This window comes from Ailuropoda melanoleuca, chromosome 13 (assembly GCF_002007445.2).
Source record: "Ailuropoda melanoleuca isolate Jingjing chromosome 13, ASM200744v2, whole genome shotgun sequence".
NCBI classification, from domain to species: Eukaryota; Metazoa; Chordata; class Mammalia; order Carnivora; family Ursidae; genus Ailuropoda; species Ailuropoda melanoleuca.
Window position 1 is genome coordinate 10,215,075 of NC_048230.1, and position 26,383 is coordinate 10,241,457.

At 40.5% G+C, this 26,383-nt stretch overlaps 1 protein-coding gene across 15 annotated transcripts in view; it reads left to right on the forward strand.

Moving 5' to 3' along the window:
- SYNRG (synergin gamma) overlaps window positions 1-26,383 on the forward strand; it is an 85,794-nt gene that overhangs the window by 39,481 nt on the left and 19,930 nt on the right. For 11 of the 15 annotated variants that reach the window (XM_034641632.1, XM_034641633.1, XM_034641638.1 and 8 more), the window contains 8 exons: window positions 2,684-2,802; window positions 2,993-3,055; window positions 7,938-8,885; window positions 17,998-18,588; window positions 19,740-19,903; window positions 20,697-20,750; window positions 21,247-21,343; window positions 23,444-23,592. In XM_034641632.1, coding sequence (XP_034497523.1) covers window positions 2,684-2,802; window positions 2,993-3,055; window positions 7,938-8,885; window positions 17,998-18,588; window positions 19,740-19,903; window positions 20,697-20,750; window positions 21,247-21,343; window positions 23,444-23,592 — 2,185 coding nt within the window. The remainder of the gene's footprint in view (window positions 1-2,683; window positions 2,803-2,992; window positions 3,056-7,937; window positions 8,886-17,997; window positions 18,589-19,739; window positions 19,904-20,696; window positions 20,751-21,246; window positions 21,344-23,443; window positions 23,593-26,383) is intronic. The other 4 variants (XM_034641636.1, XM_019805574.2, XM_019805573.2 and 1 more) reach the window with 2 other exon arrangements.

Genomic DNA, 26,383 nt, shown 5'->3' on the forward strand with positions numbered 1-26,383 from the left:
AAAAAAAATCTCATTAGTTAAGGGCAGCACTAATGTGGGATGGCTTATGATTTGTGACGTAATCTGTAAAGCATTTTAGAGATAAGAAGTGGCCTGAGAAAAGTGATTCCTGCTACTGTGTGGGGTAAATTCAGCTGCCATAGTAACCCTGTGGTGAGGTGATGGGAGGTACTCTAGGTTTAGAGTCAGGCACTGAAAAGTGCGTCTCAGAAATTGATGAGACTTGGTGTCGAGCTGCATGTCAGCAGAAGTAGCTGGCACTTGAGTCAGCGTGGAAGAGGATGCAGTATCATTCATTTATCTGTTCACAAAATACTTAACTATGAGCCTGGCACTGGGGATCCTGGAAAAATAAACACCACAGACATGGGCTACTGATGATAAAATAGTTCAGAAAGGATTAAGGTGTAGAGGTTTTGAGTTGGTTAGCTTCATTTTACTTTTTACATGGCAGTATTTAGTGTGGTGTCTGTTCAATCAGATGGGGGTCCCCAAATGTGGGGCGATGATCTCATGGAAGCCGGTGGCGGCCGGTGAAAGGATTCACCCCAGGCAGAACAAAGGAGATAGAAATTTATTGAATACACCGCCAGGGAGCAGTGGGTCAGACAGCAAAGGAAAGACCATCTGCCACCAGGCAGTGGGTAGGGGCCGATTTAAAGGGGGAAGATGGGGAAGTATGGCCACAAATGGAATTTTCCCTTTTTGGTAACTATGCCAAGTAGCCGACTGGTCTTTTAGAGTCTGTGGATATTTTTGGGCTGGGTGGATTGATGGGCTTGTCTTCTGCCAGGTGGTCGCTGTGGGCCCTTTTGCCTTAAGTTTCCATGGCTCAAGCCTATTTTCTAAAACATGTCAACATTTAGCAGGGTAAGCAGCTAAGTAAAATCATCTATGACAGCCAAGTGGAGTGATTATAAAACAAATGGATGCACTGGAGAAAAAGCAAAATACTTTTTTTTTTTGGTGGCCAAATTCTCTTAAGTCTTATCTTTCAATAGAATGCAGGTTCTTAGATTTTAAAACAATATGCCTCTCACTATCCTTCACTAGTATTAAATAGTAGAAATAACAGTTTTCATATTTGGAATAGATAAGTACTTTATATAACTGGGCTAAACACTGTCATGGTGATTAAAGTATGTTTTTTTTAATAATTTCTGAGAACTAGAATGAGTTATTAATTTGTAATATGCATAAAATTACAGTGTGAGTCAGCTTTTTTTTTTTTAGTGGAGTTTTATTTTGTTGACTTCAATCAGTATTTCATTACCTTGAAGGTCCTCTATTTTTTTCCAGTCTTGAAAATAATTTTAAAATTAATAATCAATTAAATGTCACATTTAATAGATTTTACCAGTGGGCTTTACAAGACCATAGCTAAAGTTGGCATTTCATGAAAAACAAATAGGTTGTTCAACTTTGTGATTTTTTCCCCTAAAACATTAATTACTTTTATTTATGTGTAACATTCTGTTCAATGAGTTGTAGTTTAATTGCTTATGGAACTTAAAAAATCCACCTACAATGTATAGATGATGACCTGTTTGTCAAGATCAAATATATCGCAGCTGTTTTAGTGATGTGAAATTATAATATTTGATAGCACTAAGTCCTAAAGCACTGTGGACCTCCATTAGCATGCATGTGCAAGAGCTGGGATTTTTACCTTGCTTGTAGGCCACTGATAAGATGATTTAAATGACTGTGGAAAGATTTTTGCTTCAGGGCAAAGAACTCAATAGAAATCCATTTATATAACTTGTACGTGTGGTATTGAATGACACAAACTAGTGGTGGAATGTAGTCATTCATATGTAAAGTTATTCTTCCAGGGAGCTGCCTGGGTGTGATAAGAAAACGGAAAAAAAAATGCCATGCTTTTATAGTATGTGTTTAAGCCATCCAAGAATCACCCACACAGATACTACTCATTACACTATTTTTCCATCCAGGGAGAAATATGTCCACAGGCAAAAGTATCTTTATCTAATTTTGAAGTGATTGTTGTTTTGCTACAAAGATAGCTTCTGGAACCGCTGATGTGATCCTTGTAAAAATGTAAATTGTATTAACTCTGCTGCTGCTTATCAGATGTGTGAACTTCTGCCAGTAAGCGATGCAGTAAGATCAAATAAGAACAATTTACATCTTGGGTTGAACATTTCATAAATAGATGTTTATCTTAACTGTTCTACCTCTGCATTTTGAACCCATTTGAAAGAATAATTTATATTAAGGCTAACAGAATTTACTCTGAAATATTGGCTGTACATATTGGGAACAGTTCGCTTTTGCAATTTTATGGACCTTAAGTTAAAATTGTAGGAGGTCATCATTCTATGAGAATCTATTTCCAGAGCCATTCCAACTGTTTCTGTGGTTTACAGAGATGATTAGATGGTCATTGTGGGTCTGACCCCTCTTCAGATAAGCAAGCAAAGAATTATCACATGGGTGGTGTGTCAGTATATTTTTCCAAGAAAAAAGGTATTAAAAAAACAAACAAACATGGTTTTTAGCCTCTGCGGTGAATATAGATATCGTTTGTAACTTTTAAAAGCAGGGAGCCATGAATTTTAATCAGGTACCTGTTTGCCATTTTCATTCTAAGCTTCTATTTGATGATAAGGGAAGGATTCAGTGTTCTAGTCATTGAGAAATATCTCATTTTCCCTTTCAGTGCCCCTTCTTTGTTGATGCCACTTGCCGGAACTAAAGCGTCAGCTTCGACGGATAAATATGCTGTGTTTAAAGGAATTGCTGCTGACAAGTCCTCAGAAAATACTGTTCCATTTGGAGGTAAAAACACGTTGTCAATTCATAAACCTATGAATGTAAACCTTTTTAGTGGTGGCCTTTTGTGAGAAATGTATAAAATGCTTACACCATGTATCAAGTATATATGGTAACCCAGTCTGCCTTACTGATTTCCTTGAGTTTTAATCTTAAAGTTCCTAAACTTAATGGACTTTTTGTCTTTTCATCATAGAGCCTGGTGATAAATACAGTGCTTTCAGAGAACTTCAACAGACAGCAGAGAGTAAATCTTCAGGTAAGTTTTTGAGTCCTTACATGGATAAATTACTTCAATTGTTTAAAAATTTTATTTATTTTAAGTAATCTCTACACCCAACATGGGGCTCAAACTCATGACCTCAAGATCAAGATTCACATGTTCCTCTGACTGAGCCAGCCAGGCACCCCTCAATTTTTAATAAAAGACATTTTTGATGGTTCTTTCAGTGATACTCCTGAACATGTCTTTATTATATTGTGTGTATGAGGGTTTCTTGGCTTTGTGCCTCTGGAAATTACAAGAAAACAAAATGTGGTTCAGCTACTGGAAATTATTTTCTAAAATTTAGGGCAAATCCCAAATTGAGGCAATTACTTCTGAAGCTAGTGCGTTCCCTTTCCCTGGAAGCCTTCAAGCCAAGTAGGCTTCTGTAAGAAATGGAGGACTGTGACTGGTCTCAGTTATTTTAATGTTTAACAAGAACTTGAACTGTTGGCAGTCTGTGGACTATGTAAAAGGTAGCAACCAGTCTTTTCAAGATTTTCAAAATCGGCTATCATTAGTAAGATGAGGTAAGAGGGACTTATAGAAGGGCTTAAAGAGAGTAGAAGGAAATATAGAATGATAGTTTGAGAGCCATATGTGTAAAGACTGGAAGTTATGTTTGTGGTTAAATCCTGACCTGAAGTGTAGGGTTTAGATAATCCATAGGTCAGATTCTGTCCTTCAGAGCTTAACTGCACATGCTATGATATTGTATACTCTGAGGGGGTTTTCTTCCTGAGTGCAGTGCCATATTCTGCCTTTGTGTGCTGAGGGCTCAAATTTGGAACATCCTTTGATAATCGTTTGTTCTCTTCTGTCGAAGAGGGTGGGAGTGGGGTGGGGGATGAGAGGAGATTGTAGGAAAGGTAGTGTATGTGAAAGTTCAAGGAAAAAGTGTACTGCTTAGGGGGCCCGGGTGACTCAGTCAGTTAAGCGTCAGCCTTCGGCTCAGGTCATGATCCCAGGGTCCTGGGATGGAGCCCGGATAGAGCCCTTCATTAGGCTCCCTGCTCGGTGGGGAGCCTGCCTCTCCCTCTCCCTCTGCTGTTGCCCCTGCTTGTGTGCTCTCTCACTCTCGCTCTCTCAAAAATAAATAAAATCTTTAAAAAAAATTTTTAAGTGTACTATTTAAATATCTCTAAAAATAAAAACCCACCAATTCTAAAACTATTGAATCCCTTATAACTCTTCGGTTCTAGAAGTGTTTCCTTGTTTCAGTCAAGCCTTTAGGATGTAATAACTTTTTTCCTTAGTGCCTGTGTTAGGCAGTAGGAATACAAAAATAAACCTTAGAGGAACTTGGGGCACCTGGATGGTTCAGTCGGTTGAGGGCCAACTCTTGATTTTGGCTCAGGTCATGATCTCGGTCCTGGGGTTGCACTCAGCAGGGAGTCTGCTTCAGGATTCTCTCTCCCTCTGCCCCTCCCCCTGCTCACTCACATGCTCTCTCTCTTTCTCTAAAGTAATAAATCTTTAAATAAATAAATAAATAAATAAATAAATCTTTAAATAAATAAATCTTTAAAACACACATATATATATATATATATATATATATATATATACACACACACACACACACACATATATACATATACATATAAAACTCTAGAGGAACTTTTGGCTTGTTAGTTGGGTTTGACTCCCAGCAGTGCTTTCCTCACCTCTTGGGCCAGGCGAGTTTGGAGTAAAGAGTGTGGTTTAATATCAGATTTCTTTGTGTAGTGTGGTATTAGTGATCATATCATAGGTATGTTATTCCCGGGAAAGACAGTGGTGCCATCAAAGTAGAAGCAGTACCTTAGTAACAGAACCCCGTATTGTTGCTGCCATGTTTGTTGGCTTGCCTTCATTCCTGCCTTAAGTTAAAGAGTTAAAGAGTTCCAGGTAGAGGTGCCAACACTGTTCACGTTAGGAGAATATATTTTATGCTGTTCTCATAAAAATACATTGGCCTGAATGCATCAAGTACGTTAGTGTCTTAGAATTTACGAAAAATCATGTAGTATTGTGTTCAGAACTGTGGGTTTCTTAGGTTACTAAGTGACAGATATTAATGATATTTCCTTTTTCCTACCCCTGTAGTTTAAACCATAAATTTAAGGAGATGAGGAAAATATATGGAGAAGTGACCCTTCTTACTGAAGTTTTAGCAAAAAGTGACCTCTTTTGAAATGTTTTTAGGGCCTAAAAAGTGACAGGGGAATTTATGAGGATTCAGAGGATTAATGTACCCTCTGATATGCAAGCTTCCAATGACTGCAACTAATTTATGTGCCCCAAAATTCCCTTTGTTTTTGAACTTGTAAACCCACGCATTTTTATTTCTTTTTGACTCTTTCACCCAGCTTACGTTTCTAATGGAAACATTTACAATTCATCAGTAAGTTTAGTTTGCTATGGTGATTTCTTTTTAAAAATAACAAAGCAAAACTTGTCAATTTCACAGATATTTCAAAGCAGCACATCACAAATTTAGACTGTGACAAAATTGGCTGCTTGTTCCATTTTCATTTACAGAAATGATACAAATATTATCAGTAATATATTTATCCAAAATTGTAGGGTGATTTTTTTTAAAGTTTTATATTTGCTTCTCCTGTCAATTTGTGAAATTGACTTTAGTTTTATTAGTGGTATGTCTTAAAAACATAAAATACAGAAATTTTGAATGCTCTTCCTCTCTTTCTAAAATTTCTCTAATAATACTAAATAGGTTTCTCTGTGTTGATGGATTATGATGGTGAATTAAGTATCTCAGATTAGGAGGAAAAATCAGCTTCCATTGTTTCCTATGCTTGCTTCTTATGATGTATCAAGATATATATCATGTTACAAACACAATATATTTAAAGCCTATGTTATTTTAATGACAGTTTTAAGAATTAGATTTTGGGGGGCGCCTGGGTGGCACAGCGGTTAAGCGTCTGCCTTCGGCTCAGGGCGTGATCCCGGCGTTATGGGATCGAGCCCCACATCAGGCTCCTCTGCTATGAGCCTGCTTCTTCCTCTCCCACTCCCCCTGCTTGTGTTCCCTCTCTCGCTGGCTGTCTCTATCTCTGTCAAATAAATAAATAAAATCTTTAAAAAAAAAAAAAAAGAATTAGATTTTGGTTTGAAATATACTTTTATAGCTCATATGTTTCTATATTTCATTTTTAGGGACAAATAGAATGCTAAAACTGGACAAAGAAATTAAAGCCTATATTTTAGTTTATAACTCTCCAGAAATAGCACTCGTATTTCAAACAAGTGATGTTGGTATAGCTATATTTATGTTTGGTTTATCTCTTGATTTTCATTACTTGGTAAAACCTAGTGGATTTTATGAAAGACCTTCAGACACCATTAGAAAAACTGATATTATCTGCATCCTAACATCATACTTATCATGAGGCAATTTGTATAATGTATAAATGCTCTGATAATAAACGGAACTCTATGTAGAATCATGGGTCTAGATTTTTATCAACATCTTAATTGAGTCTAATTATTTATTGGAAATACATTGTACCTATTTTCTCTAAAAAAATGATAAAAAGGGGCGCCTGGGTGGCTCAGTCGTTAAGCGTCTGCCTTCGGCTCAGGGCGTGATCCCGGCATTCTGGGATCAAGCCCCACATCAGGCTCCTCCGCTGGGAGCCTGCTTCTTCCTCTCCTGCTCCCCCTGCTTGTGTTCCCTCTCTCACTGGCTGTCTCTATCTCTGTCGAATAAATAAATAAATAATCTTTAAAAAAAAATAAAAATAAAAATTTCAGTAAGTCTTTCCTCAGAGTAGCACAATATAAAGTTTAAATCCTATCCCTTGAAATTTTTAATGCAGTTGGTATTTATTCAAATCCCTCTGGATTTTAATAAATAAGAATAAGTGCTCATTGGTACAGTGGGATGGCTGATTTCAAGAACAGCCCAAGTACTCAGATTTTTTTTCCATGAGATTCAGCTTATTTGTTGTAGAGTGTAGAAAAACCACTTTAAAATGTGCCCTTAGCAGGGGGCGCCTGGGTGGTGCAGTCTGTCAAGTGTTCAGCTCTTGGTTTTGGCTTGGGTCTGATCTCAGGATTGTGAGATCCAGCCCCACATCAGGCTCCCTGCTTGGCGCAGAGTCTGCTTGAGATTCTCTGTCCCTCCCACTTGTGCTCACACGAGCATACATGCTTGCTTCCTTCCTCTCTCTCTCTCTCAAATAAATAAATCTTAAAAAAAAAAAATGTGTCCTTAGCTAGAATGTTTTACAAATAAGTAGATACCTTTTCAAAAATTTTCATCAAAGTTCCCTTCAAATTCCTCCGTATACTGGAGCGCAAGACCACATTATATCTAACAAGATGCTTAAAGTGCCTAGTTGAGCAAAGCATTTCATATCCTAAATATTAGATGCAGGATTTTTCATAATACCTCAATGGTACCTGTGATATTTTTTTCCTAACTGAGCACCATGTAAAACATTTCATCTTTAAAGGATCATTATGTCAACGTGTATCTCTTCAGGAACATACAGCACCTATTTCTTCTTCCCTTGTGTGCTTGGCTGGCTAGCTCTAGTGAGAAGAAGCCCCGAGAGCAGCACTTTTGGCCAACTGAAGGACCTGGCACTAGGAGACATAGCACACTTAGATGAGCAAACGAAACTGATACTGTTAGGTGCTCTCCGTTTGATTTGTATTTATTTTGGTATCACTAGCCTACAATGTGGAAACAGATGCGTAGTTTCCAAAGAGATGTTTTGGTGGGGTTTACAGTGTGGTTAAATAATGTCAGACCAATGAGGGAAAAGTCTCTAAAAGTATGCTTGTAATTTAATATGCTGTGTATCATGTGGTTTTCAGCTCAGCATTCTTATTTATTTGGCTGTATTTTTTTTTCTTTCAGGAGAAAACTTTGCAGAATTCCGATCCGCAGGCACTGATGATGGCTTCACCGATTTTAAAACTGCCGATAGCCTATCACCACTAGAGCCACCAACAAGAGACCAAACTTTTCCAGCGGCCTTCCCCTCAGGAGCTATACAACAGAAACAACAAACACAAGTGAAAACTCCTCTGAACTTAGCAGACCTAGACATGTTTTCCTCAGTTAACTGCAGCAGTGAGAAGCCCTTGTCTTTTTCAGCTGCATTTAGTGCATCCAAACCTGTTTCCACACGACCACAGCCGGCAGGATCTGCTGCGGCCACGACAGCGTTGGCATCAACGAAGATGTCTAATTTGGCTGATGATTTTGGAGAATTCAACCTTTTTGGGGAATATTCTAGTCCAGCATCTGTTGGGGAGCAGGATGACTTTGCAGATTTTATGGCTTTCAGTAATAGCTCAGTTTCATCTGAGCAAAAGGCAAATGACAAATACGATGCCCTTAAAGAGGAAGCTAGTCCTGTTCCCCTAACCGGCAGCTCAAGCAGTACGGTGAAGACCGGACAGAACTCAGCTGCCACGTCTACCAAATATGATGTCTTCAAACAACTTTCTCTGGAAGGATCTGGACTAGGTGTTGAAGAACTGAAAGATAACACTCCTTCAGGAAAAAGTGATGATGATTTTGCTGACTTCCCCTCCAGTAAATTTTCTTCCATGAACTCAGACAAATCCCTGAGCGAGAAATCAGTGGCTTTCAGACACACCAAAGAAGACTCTGCTTCAGTGAAGTCCTTGGATCTCCCTTCCATTGGCGGCAGCAGCGTTGGCAAGGAGGACTCTGAAGATGCACTCTCTGTTCAGTTTGACATGAAACTGGCTGATGTGGGAGGAGATCTTAAGCATGTCATGTCTGATAGCTCTTTGGATTTACCAACAGTTAGTGGCCAGCATCCTCCTGCTGCAGGTGAGGAATTGGTGAGATTACTCTGGTGATGGTGATGTAGATTTCAAAGATGGTGTGGTGGGTGTTGATTTACAGTAGAGTGAGGCTCTGGCTCTTAACCTTCATGAATTTCTAATCTCTTCATTGCCAATCCCATTAAAGCAGTGTCAAATTTGATTGTATAGATACTTGGATATATGGATCCCATGAATACTGTGGAACTTAGAGTGGATCGCTAAAATATTTTTATTTTTGAAACTGAACACCAACTTGGTGTTAGAGGCACATAAAAATCCACTGCTGAATGAACCCTGCATCACCAGGAATTTTATAAAGACTTCTGCAGTGTCAGTAATGTTGCTGTATTTCTGTGAGTGAGGTCAGTGTTTCCCTCTCCTCTCTTCTCTCGGGTCTGTTTGGCAGCTGCCAATATAGGATTCTGTTCGGTTTACAGAAACTGACTCTTGGTAGGCCAAGAAAGTAAAAATGTCTAGCTGGGTGTACTGCAGTTTGCCACGTCCCCACAAGAGAGGAGGAAAGAGCCTGTCTGTGGATGTCTTGTGTGCCAGAGTCTGGCAAGGAGGAGGGCATGAGTTGTTAGTGGAATTCAGGTACGGTTTTCGGCTCCTCCATTACTGAAAGTATTACATTGTAACAAATCTGTAGATGGTAGGATAGGGTAACTACTAACTTTCTCATGAAATGTTTGAAAACGTCTTACAAGGGAGCCCTCTCTAGATTCTGTATGGATTTACTGGTAGCAGTTTTTTCTTTAGTCCAGCTTCCTGTTGTAAAAACTAGATTCCCAAGTGTCCTCATTTTTGTTTTGTTTTGTTATTTGGTATGTTATATAGAAAGATAAACCCATTTTGTGGCCTTTAATAATGAGAACTATCTCAGTATTACTGTATTATTCTAGAAAACATAATACGCACTCAAAGGGTTTGTTGTTTTTTAACTAGAGAGGGACACACAAGACACGTCCAGGTTTACAGATTGTGGCAGAAATGTCAAAGTAGTATGGCTTTTGCATATATCAAATTGGCCAGTCGGAGAACAAAATGACATCCATCCTTTGGCAACTGAAGTGTTAGAGGTACCCTTAAACAGCGTGCTGGTCAGGAGCAGGTTTTCAGACAGGACGTGTCTTACACGGTGGCTTGCTAGGGCATTGTCCGAGGGCAAAGGACTGTCTGCAGAGCTCCTTGCGCCTGTCTACTTCCTTTTTTTTAATTTTTCCTCGGATGTTTTCCTATTTTTTTGCTGCTATGTGTTTGATAGAGTGATTTTGTTTCTCTCTTTTTTTTTTTTTTGGTATGAGCTGCTTGAGCCACATGGTAGGTTGCAAAGTGCTCTGTTTTTTGAAAAAAATTTGATTTTTATTTAAAAATCTCATGACATGTATGCTAGCCTTTTGGACTCTGAAGTTATTAATTAGAAGCTATTTTTCTGAAAGTGAATCTATATTCTTTCATAGTGCCAAGCTAGATGTCTTTATGAGAGGAGTCTAAATCAGGTTGGGGATGTCTTTTTCTTTTTCCTTCTTTTTAAATTTTTTCATTTTATTTGGGGAGGGGAGGGTTTGTTTGTTTGTTTTGTTTTGTTTTGTTTTGTTTTTTTTGACCGAGCTTGTTCTGATTGACCTGTTAAAATAATCTTCTGTGCTCATGTTCTTTTATGTATGTTTGGAACATTCCCAGCTTGGAACCTGTAATGTTCAAGCCAAGTCTCTTCAGTTTGAGGTTATTCTTAAAAGCAGAGTGTTTCCTCTTTTTTGATCTGTAAACCTCCTGTCGGAAAGGAGCAGTATCCCTTTAGAGCGGTTGTTAAAGGGGTTGCTGTCTGACCAATGAGCTCTATTGTTGAGCAAAACTGCTGCATCCATGTACTGTCCAGGTAAATGGCCGGGACTTCTTCAGTGCCGTTTGGTTTTACTTTAACCTCATGTTGACGACAGTATCTCTTGCTCTCTTAGTTTGAGGGTTAAAGGTACTTCTTGCTGGAGAAATAAAAAGGGGGCTGACAAAAAGAGAATAAAACCTAGCAGATTGCTCTCTCTGGACCTTAGAAACCCTAACTTAACTCTGAAGGGGATACTGTCTCTTTTAACTCTCGCTATAATTCTTTGTATGGAAGGTAGATAATACTAATAACATTGCCTGATTTCTCTGCATATTATTACATTTAACCCTTTGAGCCCTTGCTGCATATAGTTTCGACTAGGCTGCTTCTGTCCCCACCGCCAAATTTAATCTCTCTGGCACTGAAGCATCCTGATGTGCAGTCCTTACGATCATCTGGTTTTGTTGGCAGCAAGCGCTTACCCTCATTTGTGACACTCTCGAAGGGTTAGCAAGACTTCTGTAGCTAGCTACCTACCTACCTGTAAAGTAGCTCTTCTTTGACATTGAAAATCGTTGTATTTTAATCAGCGCCTTATTATTAGTATTTTTTTTTTTTGGCTGCTTTTCTGATGTCTTTTTTTCAACCTAGACATTTTCTGTGTGAATGTGCCTTTTCGAACTTGCTTTGGTATATTCCTCTGCAAATACTGACCTGCATGCTTATTCTGATGACTTCTTTTCCAGCTCTTCTGTACCACTCTCTTTTGTGATCTGTAAGTCCTATGTTAATAAATAATTCTTTGGCATATTTTGAAAGTGTGGGGATGTGTGTAATTTGTACTTTTTCAGGGTTAGACCAGAGAAATATCTGGTCCGTATCAAGTGCAAAGCAATAGCACCTCCTGTGATTAGAGGGTCTTTCCCTTTTTTTTGTTTCTTCAAATACCTTTCTCCTAAGAAAGTATTGGTTTAGCCTTTTCCCCTTATAATTCCATTGATAGAAGTTTTTAACATGGCACTGAATTAAAACGTAATTTTAACCTTACACTATGTAATAGGAAAAATTTACTCCTTTCTTCTAGTGAAAAAACAGGTTAGATGTTATTGCTTTGTAAACATGACAGCGACAGCCTGTCTCCACTAGGAGTTAGAGCGTGTGAAGAGAGGGAGCGGCTGAGGGGACAGATCTAAGAGTTGAGTGTTGGGGAGAGGGGATACATCTGTTAAGAACTAGATACCTGTAAATTTAACTTAAATCATGAAATGGTATTGAGATGGACTTCTGAGCACAGTGCTTACAAACTGAATTTAAATTGATAGTCTCTGTAATGGAGAGCATTCAGTGTTAATACCGGGAAGTCTTCAGGACTGAATTCAGTGTGAGTCTGAAATGGGCACTCATGCTCGAATTGTAGAGCACGTTATCTTTCCAACTTCAGAGTGTATCATGAAGCCACCCCTGAGTCTGTTTTTTTACTCATAGTCATAAAGCAAGTTCTTAAAACAATTTTAGGGAATGTCCTCAAAGTAAGCTTTAAACCACTTTCCTTTTTAAGAAAACAATTCTAGAAAGACACACAAGTTAGCAATGAGAGAATGCCAAGTTTGGAAACTATTTTTTTCCATTTTAGAGTATATTAATAGCAAAAAACCTTGGGAATATTTATTATTTTTTAGATCATAGACCCAAGAACAATTAAGACCTTGGAAAAAAAGGATTGTTTCCATAGTTTACATTTTTTTTCTTACATTTTGAGATTTTAGTTCTTTGTTCTTTTTTAAAAATTTGAGGCGGACAGGAAATTAAACCATTTAAGATGAGGATTTTGAATAGGATTCCAGAGAGATCGCTCACAGTATCTGAAATAGGCCGTTTGAGAAAGAAAAAAGTTGCATGTTGGAGTTTGGATTAATTCAAAAGTAAAGCTGTGTCTGCCATTCAAACTGTGTTTTCCAGAAATTAATGCTTTCAAAAGTTGGATAAATATATTATGTCTTAATTATGATGTTTGCTGCTAACTAATTTGGAAGAAAGAGATCTTGATATAACCTCTGTCTAGTGATGATACCAACTGCCCTTTATTTAGGATTTTTCTTGTGCCATATATAAGACCAGTCTTGTGGTGGCTTTGGCAAGGAAATTCCTTTGTCAATGGAACGATCTAATGCTAGATTGGTCCATCTGGGACTGCTTTATTTTGTCCTTTCTGCATTTATCTGAACAGGCTACAGAAAATGACTGAATAATAATTATTTATATTTATAAAAATAACTAAATATAACTCATTTTAGAAAATGACTAAAAATAACTGATTTATATAAAAATATAAATATATAAATATAAAACAATCATGTTCATTTAATAATATAATAATATAAACTTGCAATAAAGACTTGAAGAACTCATGCTATAGGTTCAAACAAACAAACAAAAATACTGTTCTGTTTACTCTAACTGTGCCAAGTAAAGTAGTACAGTGAGTTCTTGATGTCATATATCAGTGCCTGAGAAATTATACAAGTGTATTCGTATTCTGCAGTCACTCTCTGTTCACATTAAAATCTCTGCTGATTTTTAAAAGTAGCAAATGAACATGAAGGGGACACTGCCAGTATCGAAAAGCTGGGCTAAATTACCTAAAATAACTCAAATTATTTTCTTTTTAAAGACCTACTTCTAGCTTTGTTTTTCCATCAGTTGAATTCTTTTGATAAGTTGTTTTGGAAAATGTTGTCCCAATGGCTTTGAGAGCATATTAAGGTCACGGGCATAAGAGGGTCTGCTGGGTGCTGCCTTCTCTCTTGGATGGCCAAAAGACCCCACGTGCAGTTGCCATCTTCTGTGTTCATTTGGTGGGTTTTTTAATGAGATTTTTTCACGATGACCATGAGCAGTACCACTGTATGGTTGACCCTTGAACAACATGGCGGTTAGAGACATTGACCCCCCCTGCCCCAGTGCAGTCCAAAATCCCCATACAACTTTTGACTACTAGCCTACAGTTGGCCAGAAGCCTTACTGATAATATAAAGTCAATTAACATTTATTTTGTATGTTATATGTATTATGTATTCTAATAAAGTAAGCTAGCAAAAAAAAATATTACTAAGAAAATCACAAGAAAGAGAAAATACATTTACAGTACTGTATTTTTTTTTAAATCCATGTAGAAGTGGACCTTTGTGGTTCAAACCCGTTATCATTCAAGAGTCAACTGTGTATCCTGACACCATTCCTTGGCCTTCCAGCCCCTTCTGACTTCAAATATCTCCAGAATAGCTGCTTTTCTCTGTTGAACTTTAAAGTACTGGCACAGAAACCTGGGGGTGCTTTCAGATAGCGTGGGTATTGTTTAAACCATAGATTTCTGTGAGTCGGGACAAAGGAAGAATGGGAGGTTTCTATGCGGATTAGGGAACACTAGAAGGCAATTATACCGCAGCATTTTGTAGCCTGTCATACTCAGGCTGTGATCACTTTCATTCCTCTTTTCGTGAACAACTATCCGAGTGTTTGAGACTTCCAGGACACAGCCCAGGTTCTCTAGGTAATAGAGCGTGTGAAGGTAGAATAGGGTCAGGGGTGGAAAGAAGTTGAGATGTAGGAATATCTCATGGTTTGCTTTGGTAAGTGAAGTTTGGATTAAATCAGTATTGGAAATTAAAAGGTATTTCTTCCTCAGTCCAATGAACATTTTTGTTGCTATATAAAACCCTGGAGAATAGTGGGCTTTGCGCATGTATCCTTTCTTCTTTTTCTAAACTCCCTTCTCCAAAGCCAGGAACTTAATCACCTGGGCATATGCTTACTGCTTTAGAAAACTTCCATGGAAATGGCTATCTATGGCCTTTGTGTCGTGTAGTGGAGGCTCACATTCTTTGTTCCCAGAAATACCTTGTTTTGTCTTCAACATCCATTCAGAGGGGATTTGAATAGAGGTTATGGAAGTGATTGCTCGGGTTACTTGCCAGCATAAGCAAGAAATCCATGTCTTGATTTGAGATCCATGATGGAAAGGAGCTCGCCTGCTTGATTCCTCTGGCCTTTGTAATAGGACATTCCTGATTGCCAACAAATACCTGTATTACAGCACACAATTTGGCCTATTATCTGTGTGCAATTGCTGTTCAACCTAGCACAGCCTCAGAGCTCTCCAGGAGAACTGGAAATACAGTAGTGATTCTCTTTTCATTTTATTGCATCCATTCTCTGTTTTCTTTTTCCTGTTTCTCCCGCAATTTTCAGAATTCAGCTATCGAATGGAACACCCATCTATAGAAACTTCAGTGATTACAAAATGTGGGTTATTCCACATCATTTTTCCAGACAGGCTTCCATCACTTACGTTGTAGGTCTTACAGCATCTTTAATATTTTGAAAACCATCATACGGTAATACATGTAATTTGACTGCTTAGAAAATGTAGAATTGTTAACGTGAGAAATGAGAAATTTTCTTAGTTTAACCTACCCTCAGTGAACTGATTTACCACATTTTTCTTAGAAAATGGTTTACTAATATTCCCCATTCCAGGAACTACTACTCAGTTTTTATATTATTTATAAATGCTAAGATTTGGGAAGCCTGTGTTCTCATCTTCCTTACATAATTCAGTGTTAGTACTTCCTTATGTGTTCAAATGCACTGCACTTCAGGAAATTTTTTTTTACGCTTTAGTAGCCAATGAATAAGCAAAAGTAAAATTTTTAAATCAACCTTGAGGCTGGATTTTGGTATATCTTGTATATTTACTCCTCTTTTTTTTTTAATATAAATTTTTTTTAATCTTTCTTTGGTCATATCTGTGAATTGCTCCAAAAGGCAAAATGTTATGCCTCTCATTTTTAATAAAATTAAGATTTGTTGAAGACCTGTATGTTTAAATATAAACATATTTAAAAGCTCTTCAGCTAAGGTAATCCCTTATTGTTTATAATGCCTTTTACCTGATTATATTACAATCATTTCTGTTTTTTTTTTAAACCCTTATTTTTTTCTTACTGCATTATTGCACAAAAAGGTCTTTTTATTACCATAGTAACTGGGTTATGGTTTCCGAACTAGAGCTTACCTTTTCATTAAATTTACCTTTGGTCTTTGGGAAAATTGCCACCCTTCTAGTAGATGAGATTCTTGGCACAGTTCATAATACAGCTTCCCCAAAAAGCTTTCTAGTAGGGTCTAATAATGAAAAATACCCATGTTGTGAGACATTTTTCTGAATGCACCCCTTGAAGATGACTCCTGTGTTTAACTGCGTCTGCCTCCTGATTGCAGTCCGCCTCGTTGGAGTCAGGGCACCCGCTGCTCCCTTTCACTATTTGGGGGGGCGCGGGAACAACACCACAGCAGACACCAAGAAAGCATTTTGCCTGAGGTCTTGGTTTAGTCATTCTAAACCATACATTTCTCACCTGAAATCTTTTTTTCCCTGCCGTTTAACAAGCCAAATTTGAGGGTACCATTTACACCACAGAGGTCTAAAAAACACTGTTCTGTGAAAGTTTTCTGCTTTTTGCTGGTTCGCCTTTTGTGTAATCCAGGTTTTTCTTTCCACTTTTCTTATTAATGTAGTGCCCTTTTCCTAATTGAGTTTAAAGAGAAAGCGAGAGAGGTTCGGAGTATGCTCTTGGAGGAGCTATGGAAATGTCAGGAATCCCTTAACCCTCGGGGGAACAAAGACACAATGACCTCGTGTGGTTCACCTGTTGACTTAGTTAGGAAAACCTGGGTCCCAGAACTTTTGAGCATTTGCCTTGTCAACTGTGTTCGCGGTTGTGAGAGAGAGGGAGTCTTGCACCCGGCCCTCCGGCCTCGTCCACTGAGACTGGAAGGACACTCAGCCCGTCAGCCAGACCAAACGGCCAGCGCGCTGGAGTGAGTGGCCCCGCACATGAGCGGTTTTCAGCCTCAGCCGCTTTGGCTTTTCGAAAACGGGCAAGAAACTTCCTCTAGTTGAGACCTTTAAAATGATGAGTTGACATTTCATTTTTACTCTGAAATAATTCCATTTTAGGCCCTAAAGCAGCAACTAAATGTAAGATGGCCAGCGGCAACTAGGCTGCACAAATACCGTTAGTACACGTTGCTCACCAGGCGCTGAGCGGGGGCGCTTTACCCACGTTACCCGTCCAGCGTCACCGCACAGCCTTTCCAAGGCCATGGTCTTCTCAAGTTGACTGAGAAGCAAACCAAGGTTGTAAGAACTGTTAAATGACTTGTGTCGTGCATGCAAGCAGTAGGTGGCGCCGTTGAATTGAACCATGATCTGTCTAAATCAAAACCCTACGTTCTTGGGGCGCCTGGGGGGCTTGGTCGATTAAGTGTCTGACTCTTGATCTCAGCGCAGGTCTTGATCTCAGGGTCGTGAGTTCAAGCCCCACATTGGGCTCCACGCTGAGCATGGAGCCTACTTGAAATAGAACCTTCCATTCTCTCTATTGTTTTATGCTACATCTTAAATTATTTAAACATGTATTAAGAATGCTTTGTAAAATGAGTCTTCTGCCCCAGCATTTCTTTCTTCTTTCTTCTTTCTTCTTTCTTTTCTTTCTTTCTTTTTTTTTTTTTTAATGAGGGGCTGATACATAGTTGAAGGAGAAACAGGAACACACCAGGACCCAGACATTTGATTCTATTTGTTAGAGGCTAAAGTAGATTAGATTGATTTTTCTTTCCTCATACTCCATCACAGCAGTGTGGCGTCCATACTGACAATAACAACTAGGTAAGTAACTGCTTAATTAAAATCTTACCTTTGATCTTGCCTGAGACAGAGTCTCCTAAGAATTGGTTAAAAGTTAGGTAACATTATTTTCACTTTACTTTTGAGAAATTGTCAGTTTTTAAGTAGTTTGTCATGTACATTTCATACGTCCATGTGTTAAAGGAACATTTCCCAACCAAGTCAAGACGAAAGGGACCAGTTTTAGGCAGGGAGTACTGTAAGTACGTTTTAAAGTTTGTAAGTGAACAGTTTATTAAATGACCCTAACCATATCATACATTGATAGATGATACTCCTGTCTTTTTATAGTAATCTTTACATGCAGAAAAAAAAGGCTCTTTGTAACTAAATATAAATGCCAACTCAAAGCTAATGTGGGTTTTTAAAGATCAGATTTTACAGCCCAATTCCTTTAATTTCAGTACAAGCTCTAAATTTAGTTAACTCCAACATAGCATAAAACTAATCAAATATGCTAGACATTTTGCTTCTGCAGAGTTCAGGGCATTTTGCCTAAATCATGAGTTTGCCTCTAATTGTGGGGTCTTATTTCCCTTTCAGATATAGAGGACTTAAAATATGCTGCTTTTGGAACCTACGGTAGCAATTTTGCAGTGAGCACACTTACGAGCTATGACTGGTCAGACAGGGATGATGCGTCTCAGGGCAGAAAACTCTCTCCATTTGTCCTCTCAGCAGGAAGCGGATCCCCCTCAGCTGCCTCAGTTCTTCAAAAGAAAGAGACATTTGGCAGTTCCGAAAACCTCACCATGACCTCTCTCTCCAAAGTAACAACCCTCGCAAGTGAAGATCCACTTCCAGAGACCGCCTTCCCAGCTTTTGCCAGTTTTAAAGATGTGATTCCTCAGACCAGTGAGCAAAAGGAGTATGAAGGTGGGGACTATAAAGATTTCACGAGACAGGACTTGCCGACAGCCGAACGGAGCCAAGAGGCCACCTGTCCGAGCCCAGCTGCCAAGAGTGCGTCTCACGACACCCCTAAAGAGTGTGCAGATGACTTTGGAGAGTTTCAAAGTGAAAAGCCCAAAATCAGCAAATTTGACTTTTTGGTGGCCAATTCACAGAGCAAAATGAAATCCAGTGAAGAAATGATCAAAAGCGAGCTGGCGACCTTTGATCTTTCTGTTCAAGGTGAGTCGCTTTCAGCGTCGATTATCGTACTGTGGTGGTTTCTTCCACTGAGGTGATAGATGTTCTTTTGTACGAATAAAAAGTTGGTCTCTGGTTTAGTGGGACACAGATTTTGCAGCCTCTGAAGTCCGGGTCTGTCATAAATAGCTATAAAAAAGGTTTACAACTGCACTGATTTCAAGCCAGTATCCCTCAGATAATTGTTTTTGGGGCAAAAACAAACGTAGCACAGAGTCTGTCGTTCATTAGCGTGTTGGCTGGAGGGGTACTGTGTTGAAAGCGCCAGAGAAGTGGATTTGATCCCCTTGTGGGCAAGTTCGCGCTGCTCTCATTCCCTGGCTGTGGACTGTATTTTTCAGTCCAGAGACTGCAGCGTGGTGGTGTGGGTATGGATCCCGTCTGCACACTTGTTTTGACTGATCCACACAGAAGGTTTTTTAATGTGTGGAACAGCTGCCAGTAGATAAGAATCATGAGATTTCACGATGTGTGTTTCTAGCTTTTCTTGAAAAGTTGCCATATCTGGCACCACTAGGCCTATATCTCCCCTTTTGACAATCCCATGGAGCTGTGTAGCACTGCTCCCTCTGACAGGTGGGACGTGCTGTCCCAGTGTCACAGGCCCACCTCTTCTTGTCCCTGGCTGACCTGATGCCATCATTTACTTGACCTGCCTGCTCTCCGAAGGCATTGGAGTGTGCTCCTTCTGGTTTAAGCCCGTCCTGACCCAAGGCATCCCCGTTTCTGTTGGATTGGGAGTATGTAGGAGTTCGGTGCAAATCCATGACTAATGACTAGAAAAGTAACACAGCTCTTATGCACTGATATTTAAAAATGCTATTTACTGCACACTTAACAGTCTACAGTGTAGGGTAAACATAACTTTCACATGCACTGGGAAACCAAAAAAAAATTCATCTGACTCACTGTATTGCAATACTCACTTTATTGATGTGGTCTGGAGCCAAACTATCTCCGGTATCTCCAAGATATGCCTGCATAGCTTGCCAGAGAAGAATGAACAAGGATTGTGTTTCTGAATGCTTCATGACGTAAGCATCCAAAGAAGAGGGTCGTGTTAGCAAGGAAAAGCTTTGGCCTGCGTTAAGCTGAGTAATGAGAACCTTTGACCGTGCCATCCACTTCTCCAGGATCGCACAAAAGGAGTTTGAGCCTTGGCGATAAAGAAATAAGCCGCTCTTCTCCCTCTCCGGCTTTGGAGCAGCCTTTCAGAGACCGTTCCAACACTCTGAGTGAGAAGCCGGCCCTGCCTGTCATCCGTGACAAGTACAAAGATCTGACCGGAGAGGTGGAGGTGAGTAGGGGGCTTTCCTCCAGGGGCAGGTAAAAGACGAGCCGGGCGCTGAGGGCCTCAAGAAAAATGCTCATAGGGAAGCGAGGGCAGAAAGTCACAAGGAACCAGACGTAAAATATTTAACTAAAGGGAGAGCATGGCAACATTAGCCCTGGATGAAAATACTTCCAGGTGGGCCATCTGCTGGAAGTTGTCAGCGACCCTGAAATTGAAATTATTCATGAGCCTTCACGAGGAAGGAAGTGTTTGAAGGAACTTTTCTTTGAGCGCTTAGACTTTATCATTTTAGACTTAGCGAATGTTGAACCATCAGAATAGAGGAGAGGGGGAGCGTGTTCCCAATCTTTGTTGGCTGCATCCGAGTCCCACGCTGTCTTCCTCCTGCAGCCAGTCCGCTCAGCTCTCCGCCTCGCCCCTCCTTGTCACTCATCCATGCGCACACAGCGGCCTCGCTGTGGAGCGGGAAGCCGTGGTCTAGTGTTAGCCCTTGTACTAAACGTCCACGTGGTGAGCACCTTTGAAGAAGTTTACGCTAGTACCAGAGCAGATGAGGCAACATGGACAGAGGGAAGCTGCTACAAAACGTTCCCCTCAGATTTGCAAATCCTGTGCTCAGAAGTTACACGTATTAGTAATTTTGAGCAGTCATTAGTGGTTTCAAAAGATAAACCGTGCTTGAAGTAGAGTGGTTTTAATAAAAAGGAAAGTCTTCCAGTGCTCTTTAAATGGACAGAAAGTATAGAGGATTCCAGCCTTCCTGGTTTTAACCCAGCTCTTGTTTTGAATTCCACAGGAGAATGAGAGATACGCATATGAATGGCAGAGGTGCCTGGGGAGTGCCCTGGATGTGAGTATGTTGCTGTGGTGCTCACATGCACGGGAGTGCTGTCCTGTGCCATTTTGCCTTCTTTCTGGTTCACTCGAATGGACAGAGGAAAACCCGAGGAGAGCCCTCCCTCGATGGCCTCGAGCAAAGGAACCTCTGTAGAAAGTCATACATCATAAGGGAGGCTTTCACATTTATGATAGCAAACACTGGCTCATTTGTCACTTGTGCCCTCACCTGTCACTGTGTTTAAAAAATAACAAAAGGCTATCATTAACACTGCCTAAATTAAAATAGTTTTTAAACTAAGGAATCTCTTTTCCAAAGAAATGGAGGATTGCAACTTTCAAGGTTAAAATCAAGTTCTCAGATTCGTGTCTGTGTAGTCATTTACATGTATCAGCCCATCATGCTTTTTCACACCTCCCGGCTTCTCCGTTGGGTTTTCTGCTAACAGGAAATTGATTTGCAGTGATTTTTCTCAATTATATAAGGCGAGGCCTTTCATTTCTCGTAGGTCATTAAGAAGGCAAATGATACTTTAAATGGAATCAGTAGTAGTTGCGTGTGCACAGAAGTGATCCAGTCCGCTCAAGGCATGGAGTATTTACTAGGTACGTTCTTTTGTGTTGTAGTTATTCAAAATCTTGACACTTCACAATATTTTCAGTTTTCCCTTATGTTAAGTATTGTAATCTAGATCTTTCAAGCTACATATGACTTCACTAAGTAGCATCTGCTTTTGCAGGTAAGATGCTTAAGTCATAGAAACAACTGTTTGACTTAAGGACCCTGTGGCGAAGTTTCTCAGTCCTTATACCAGCAACAGCGTAAAATTGGGTCTGCGTTACCAGTTTATCAAAGAATCTGACCTAGACGAGGCATTAGAATGAAATCCTCTCGGAGGCACCTGGGTGGCTGCATCGCTTAAGCGTCCGTCTCTTTTTTTTTTTTTTTAAAGATTTTATTTACTTATTCGACAGAGATAGAGACAGCCAGCAAGAGAGGGAACACAAGCAGGGGGAGTGGGAGAGGGAAGAAGCAGGCTCCTAGCGGAGGAGCCTGATGTGGGTCGATCCCGTAACGCCGGGATCACGCCCTGAGCCGAAGGCAGACGCTTAACCGCTGTGCCACCCAGGCACCCCAAGCGTCCGTCTCTTGATCTCAGCGAAATTCTGGGGTCTCCAATTATTGCCTTACCATGCTCGTGCTCTGTTGATTCTTCCTCTCTACCCCTTGATGACATCACAGATTCCTTACCTTCCAGACCATCTGTATCTATTAAATGTCGCAGTCCACTTGAGACCCCACTCTCTGTCTAGTCCGGTGTTGCTCTCCTCCTGAAGTTTACACTTGCCCGTGGCCAGAGCCACGTGCACTGGACCCAAGTCGTTTTCAGATCTCTGTTAGGGTGTCACCTTCTGAGTGAGGTCTTCCCTGGCCTCCCTTTCTCAAAACTGTGTCCCTGCAACCCACCCTGGCACTTCTGTCCCTTTCTCTGCTTGATTTCTCCTTTGCCCTGTCACCTTTTTTAGCTTGTATATTTTACTTACTCTTGCTGACAATCTGTTTCCCTCCCCTGGAATGAACCTCCAAGAAGGGAGTGGTTCGGTCTTTTTTGTTCCCTGCTGTGTCTCTAACACTTCGACTCATGCCTGGCACACGGCAGTCACTCAGACGTGCGCTGGACGAGCAGAGAGTGAAGGGATGCAGTCTCTCCTTTGCTTCTGCCGCCTCCCTCTAGCTCCTCCCCCTGCTCAGACCGGCACAGTCTCACTGCACAGACAGACCAGGTAGGAGGGTACCTGTCTGTCCTCCTCTAGATTTTCTAGCATCTGTGAAAGATTATCTTAGAAGCCCCCTCACTTGACTTAAGGTAGGCAGTCATTCCTGCCCTTCCTCTGGGGAAAGAAGAGGAAAAGCAGAGTGGTGGACCCCAGCTGATGATGCCGTACTCTGAAGACCCCCTGGAATTCCTCCAGTCCTTTCTTCTAGAGGCTCAGGGGAAAGCTGGGGATGTGTCTGGTGGCTGTCCTTAGAAAGTGAAAATACTTGGCACCTTTCATCCTGGCTGGAAGAATTCAGCCACAATTCAGAGACCACAGGAGAAGGACCACGCTCTGTTCTGTTAAATATATGTAAAAGATGCATGAAGCCACAGGGTTTGTAAATCATTGGGCATTCGGAGAAGTGAGATAATTCTTAATTACTTTGTGATGATATTGACCTTCAGATTCTTTTAGGCTTTTGATGTTCCCTTTTCCACCAGTTCAATAGGATTTCCCAACTTAAACAGATGGACTTATAAAGAAGCCAGAAAAAACTGAGCTAATACTTGCATGGTGTCTCTTGTTTTACGGGCACTGTTGTAAGCCTTTTACAGTATTAACCCATTTAATCCTCTTTGGCGAGGTGCTTTTTATTATCCCCGTTTTACAGATGAAGAAAGTAAGGTCCAGAGAGGTTATGTGACTTCCCTAGAGTGACACAGCTAGGAAGTGGCAGAGTTGGGATTTGAACGCGGGTGGTGTGGCTGTGGTCTGTGCTCTTACCGGTAAAGTACACTGCAGCACTGTGTAGGCTGGAGTAGTACGTTCACTTCTGTGCAGATACAGTCCGTATTTCCAGCTAAGATACCAGCAGGCGGTGGTGCAGCCCTGTGCTGCCCATGCCGCCCCGTGCTCCCCGCCTCACCCCGCTCTCTCACCCTGCAGGTGTCGTTGAGGTGTACAGAGTGACCAAGCGTGTGGAGCTGGGGATAAAGGCCACCGCGGTGTGCAGTGAGAAACTCCAGCAGCTGCTCAAGGACATCGATAAAGTATGGAATAACCTCATTGGCTTCATGTCCCTGGCCACGCTCACGGTAAGGCCGTTAGACATTCAGCACTCGCTTTCCTTTCCAGAAACCTCAGTGGTAAAGCGAAGTGTCCGTTCCTGTGGTGGCACTTCCTGCAGGATGAAGGTGCGGTGCCTGTTGGACCGTGGGACGTTCAAGGAAGGGGATCTTTGTACAGTTAGCTGAATGGCACCAGCTGGGCCTCTCGCTAGCCTCCGGGCCTGTGGGGCCCACATAAATCAGGAGGAGCACAGGAAAACATTCACTCGGTCAACATCCTGCCGCTGCTGCTTTTTTTTCAAGTTTTGTTTATTTAAATAATCTCTCCATCCAACGTGGAGCTCACACTCACAACCCCAAGATCAAGAGTCGCCCATCTTCCACCTGAGCCAGCCAGGAACCCCTTTTATTTTTTTTATTTTTATTTATTTATTTATTTATTTATTTTTTAAAGATTTTATTTATTTATTTGACAGAGAGAGACAGCCAGCAAGAGAGGGAACACAAGCAGGGGGAGTGGGAGAGGAAGAAGCAGGCTCATAGCGGAGGAGCCTGATGTGGGGCTCGATCCCATAACGCCGGGATCACGCCCTGAGCCGAAGGCAGACGCTTAACCGCTGTGCCACCCAGGCGCCCCCAGGCACCCCTTTTAAGTCACATACATAGACACGCATTTTGCAGAGCATTGGTGTGAGTTCCTCTGCTTACTCTTCCAGGTCCGCACAGCCCTGTATGTGTCCTTTTAAAAAGCTGGGCAACACATCTTGCTGCTCTCCTGTGGTTCATTTAGCCTTTTTACTTTCTTAGGTCCTTAGATTATTTCTACTTCTTCCTATTATGAATAGTTCCATTCTGAGTATCATTAAACAAATGACTATTTGTCCTTTCAGGGATATAGTTCCTCCAAGTGGACTTAAAAGGTCGGAACATGTGTTTGTACACGTGCGTGCGTTTGTATATAGCTATTGTTACTTTTCTTGTGTGGCTTTCCAGAGAGCTGGGGCTAGTGGGCAGTGCTTCCAACAATATGTAAGTGTACTTCTCTTGACACTGTGTTCCAGCTTGTTTTGTCCACTACTTCAGTTAGCAAGTGTGTAGTGAGTATCTAAAGGTGTTTTGTTTTGTTTTTAAAGATTTTATTTTTAAGTAATCTCGACACCCATTGTGGGTCTTGAACTCAAGAGTCACATGCTACCAACTGAGCCAGCCAGGCGCCCCCCTACAGGTGTTTTATATTTCATTCATTTTGTAGAGGCTATGCAGTATTCCAGATGATAATTTACTCTGTTTCCTTTCTGTGTAAATTGATCCTCTGTTTTGACCATTTGAGCATCTATTCAATGAAATACGGTTATTGACCTTACATATTTCATATTTGTAATAGATTTATATATACACACAGACATAGACTGGCAAACTTATATCTGTTATTTTCTTCATCTTCTATTTTCTCTTCGTTTTCCATTTCATTGGGCAAAACTATTTTATTTTTATATATTCATACCTATTCAGTTTGTCTCTGATAATATCCTTTATTTCACAATAGTCAGAAATTTATCTTCCTTCCACAGCTGGAATAAATATGCTATTCCATTTTCTTCCTTTCTTTCCCCCCGCCCCACATATAACTGTGTGACCCATCTGAGCGGGCTGGCAGCCGGGGGTAGGAAGCGGTTCTCAATGCGCTGTGCTGATAGGCAGGCGGATACCAGCTCTCCCAACTACATGCCTTCAACAGCAGATCTTCTCACCATTGTTAGGTTGCTTCTAGTTTGTAATCTAAGTTCTTAAAGAGTTTAAATCATTTCCAAAATCTCTATTTTGTTCCGTTGGACTATTTTTCAATTTATAACCTAAAATCATAAGTTTGGGTAATTATTTTTGAAAAATACAGTTCTGGCCAGTACAATAAGAAATGAAATATAAATATTTGAAAAGAAGAGATAAAATTATGTTTATTTGGTGATATGAAATACTTATGAAATCTGAATTCAAGAGGTTAAATTTATTGAGTTTGGCAAAAATTCATACATTCTTACATATTAATCGTAGCTAGAAAGTATAATAAAAATGGGAACCTCATTTTTCTTAATGTATTAAATCACTCAGGTCCTTATCACTTCTGACCGCATAGCTAGAGTTGCTGGTTCATTTTGTTATCCCCTATCAATCTGTTGTGCACACCCTCCTGGCCCATTCTTTCTGAAATGCCAGTCTGGTTGTGTCATTTAAATCCCATTTAAAATCCTGCAGTGGACTCTCCACAGTCTTCAGGATCAAGTTTCAACTCCTTAGCTCAGTATATAAGGCCTTTTCCATCCCTTGGGCTGCCTTTGCCTCTTTCTCTGTTAGACTGCTTTTCCCTCTGGACTCTGCATCGCTTCTCCCAGAAGTCATTCCAAAGAGCCTCTCAGTCTGAATTCGATGCCCTTCCTGGGTGTGTCCACGGCACAGTTCTCTCTGGCCGAGCACTTAACCTGCTTGTTGATAATCGTGTGTTTGCTTGTTTCTTGCCCGCTAGGTTGTCCGCTCCTTAAAAGCCAGACTGTGTCCTTTATTTCTTTGTGTTCTAATGCAGTGTTTGGTGGGACTTTGTACTTTTTGTTTTATACCCTTTTGAACCTTCCAATTTTTTTCAAACTAGGTATGCCTTTTTTATTCCTCATAATGTTCATAACCGGTTTAAATTTTTTAAATAAATGGATAAGAAAAATGAAACGGGGAGAAAGGAGGGGAGATAAGATAAAGCCAGGAATGAAGTTAAGTATACAAAAGTGTGTGCTTTTAAAGTGCTTTCATTTGCTAGTGGTGAGCTGTA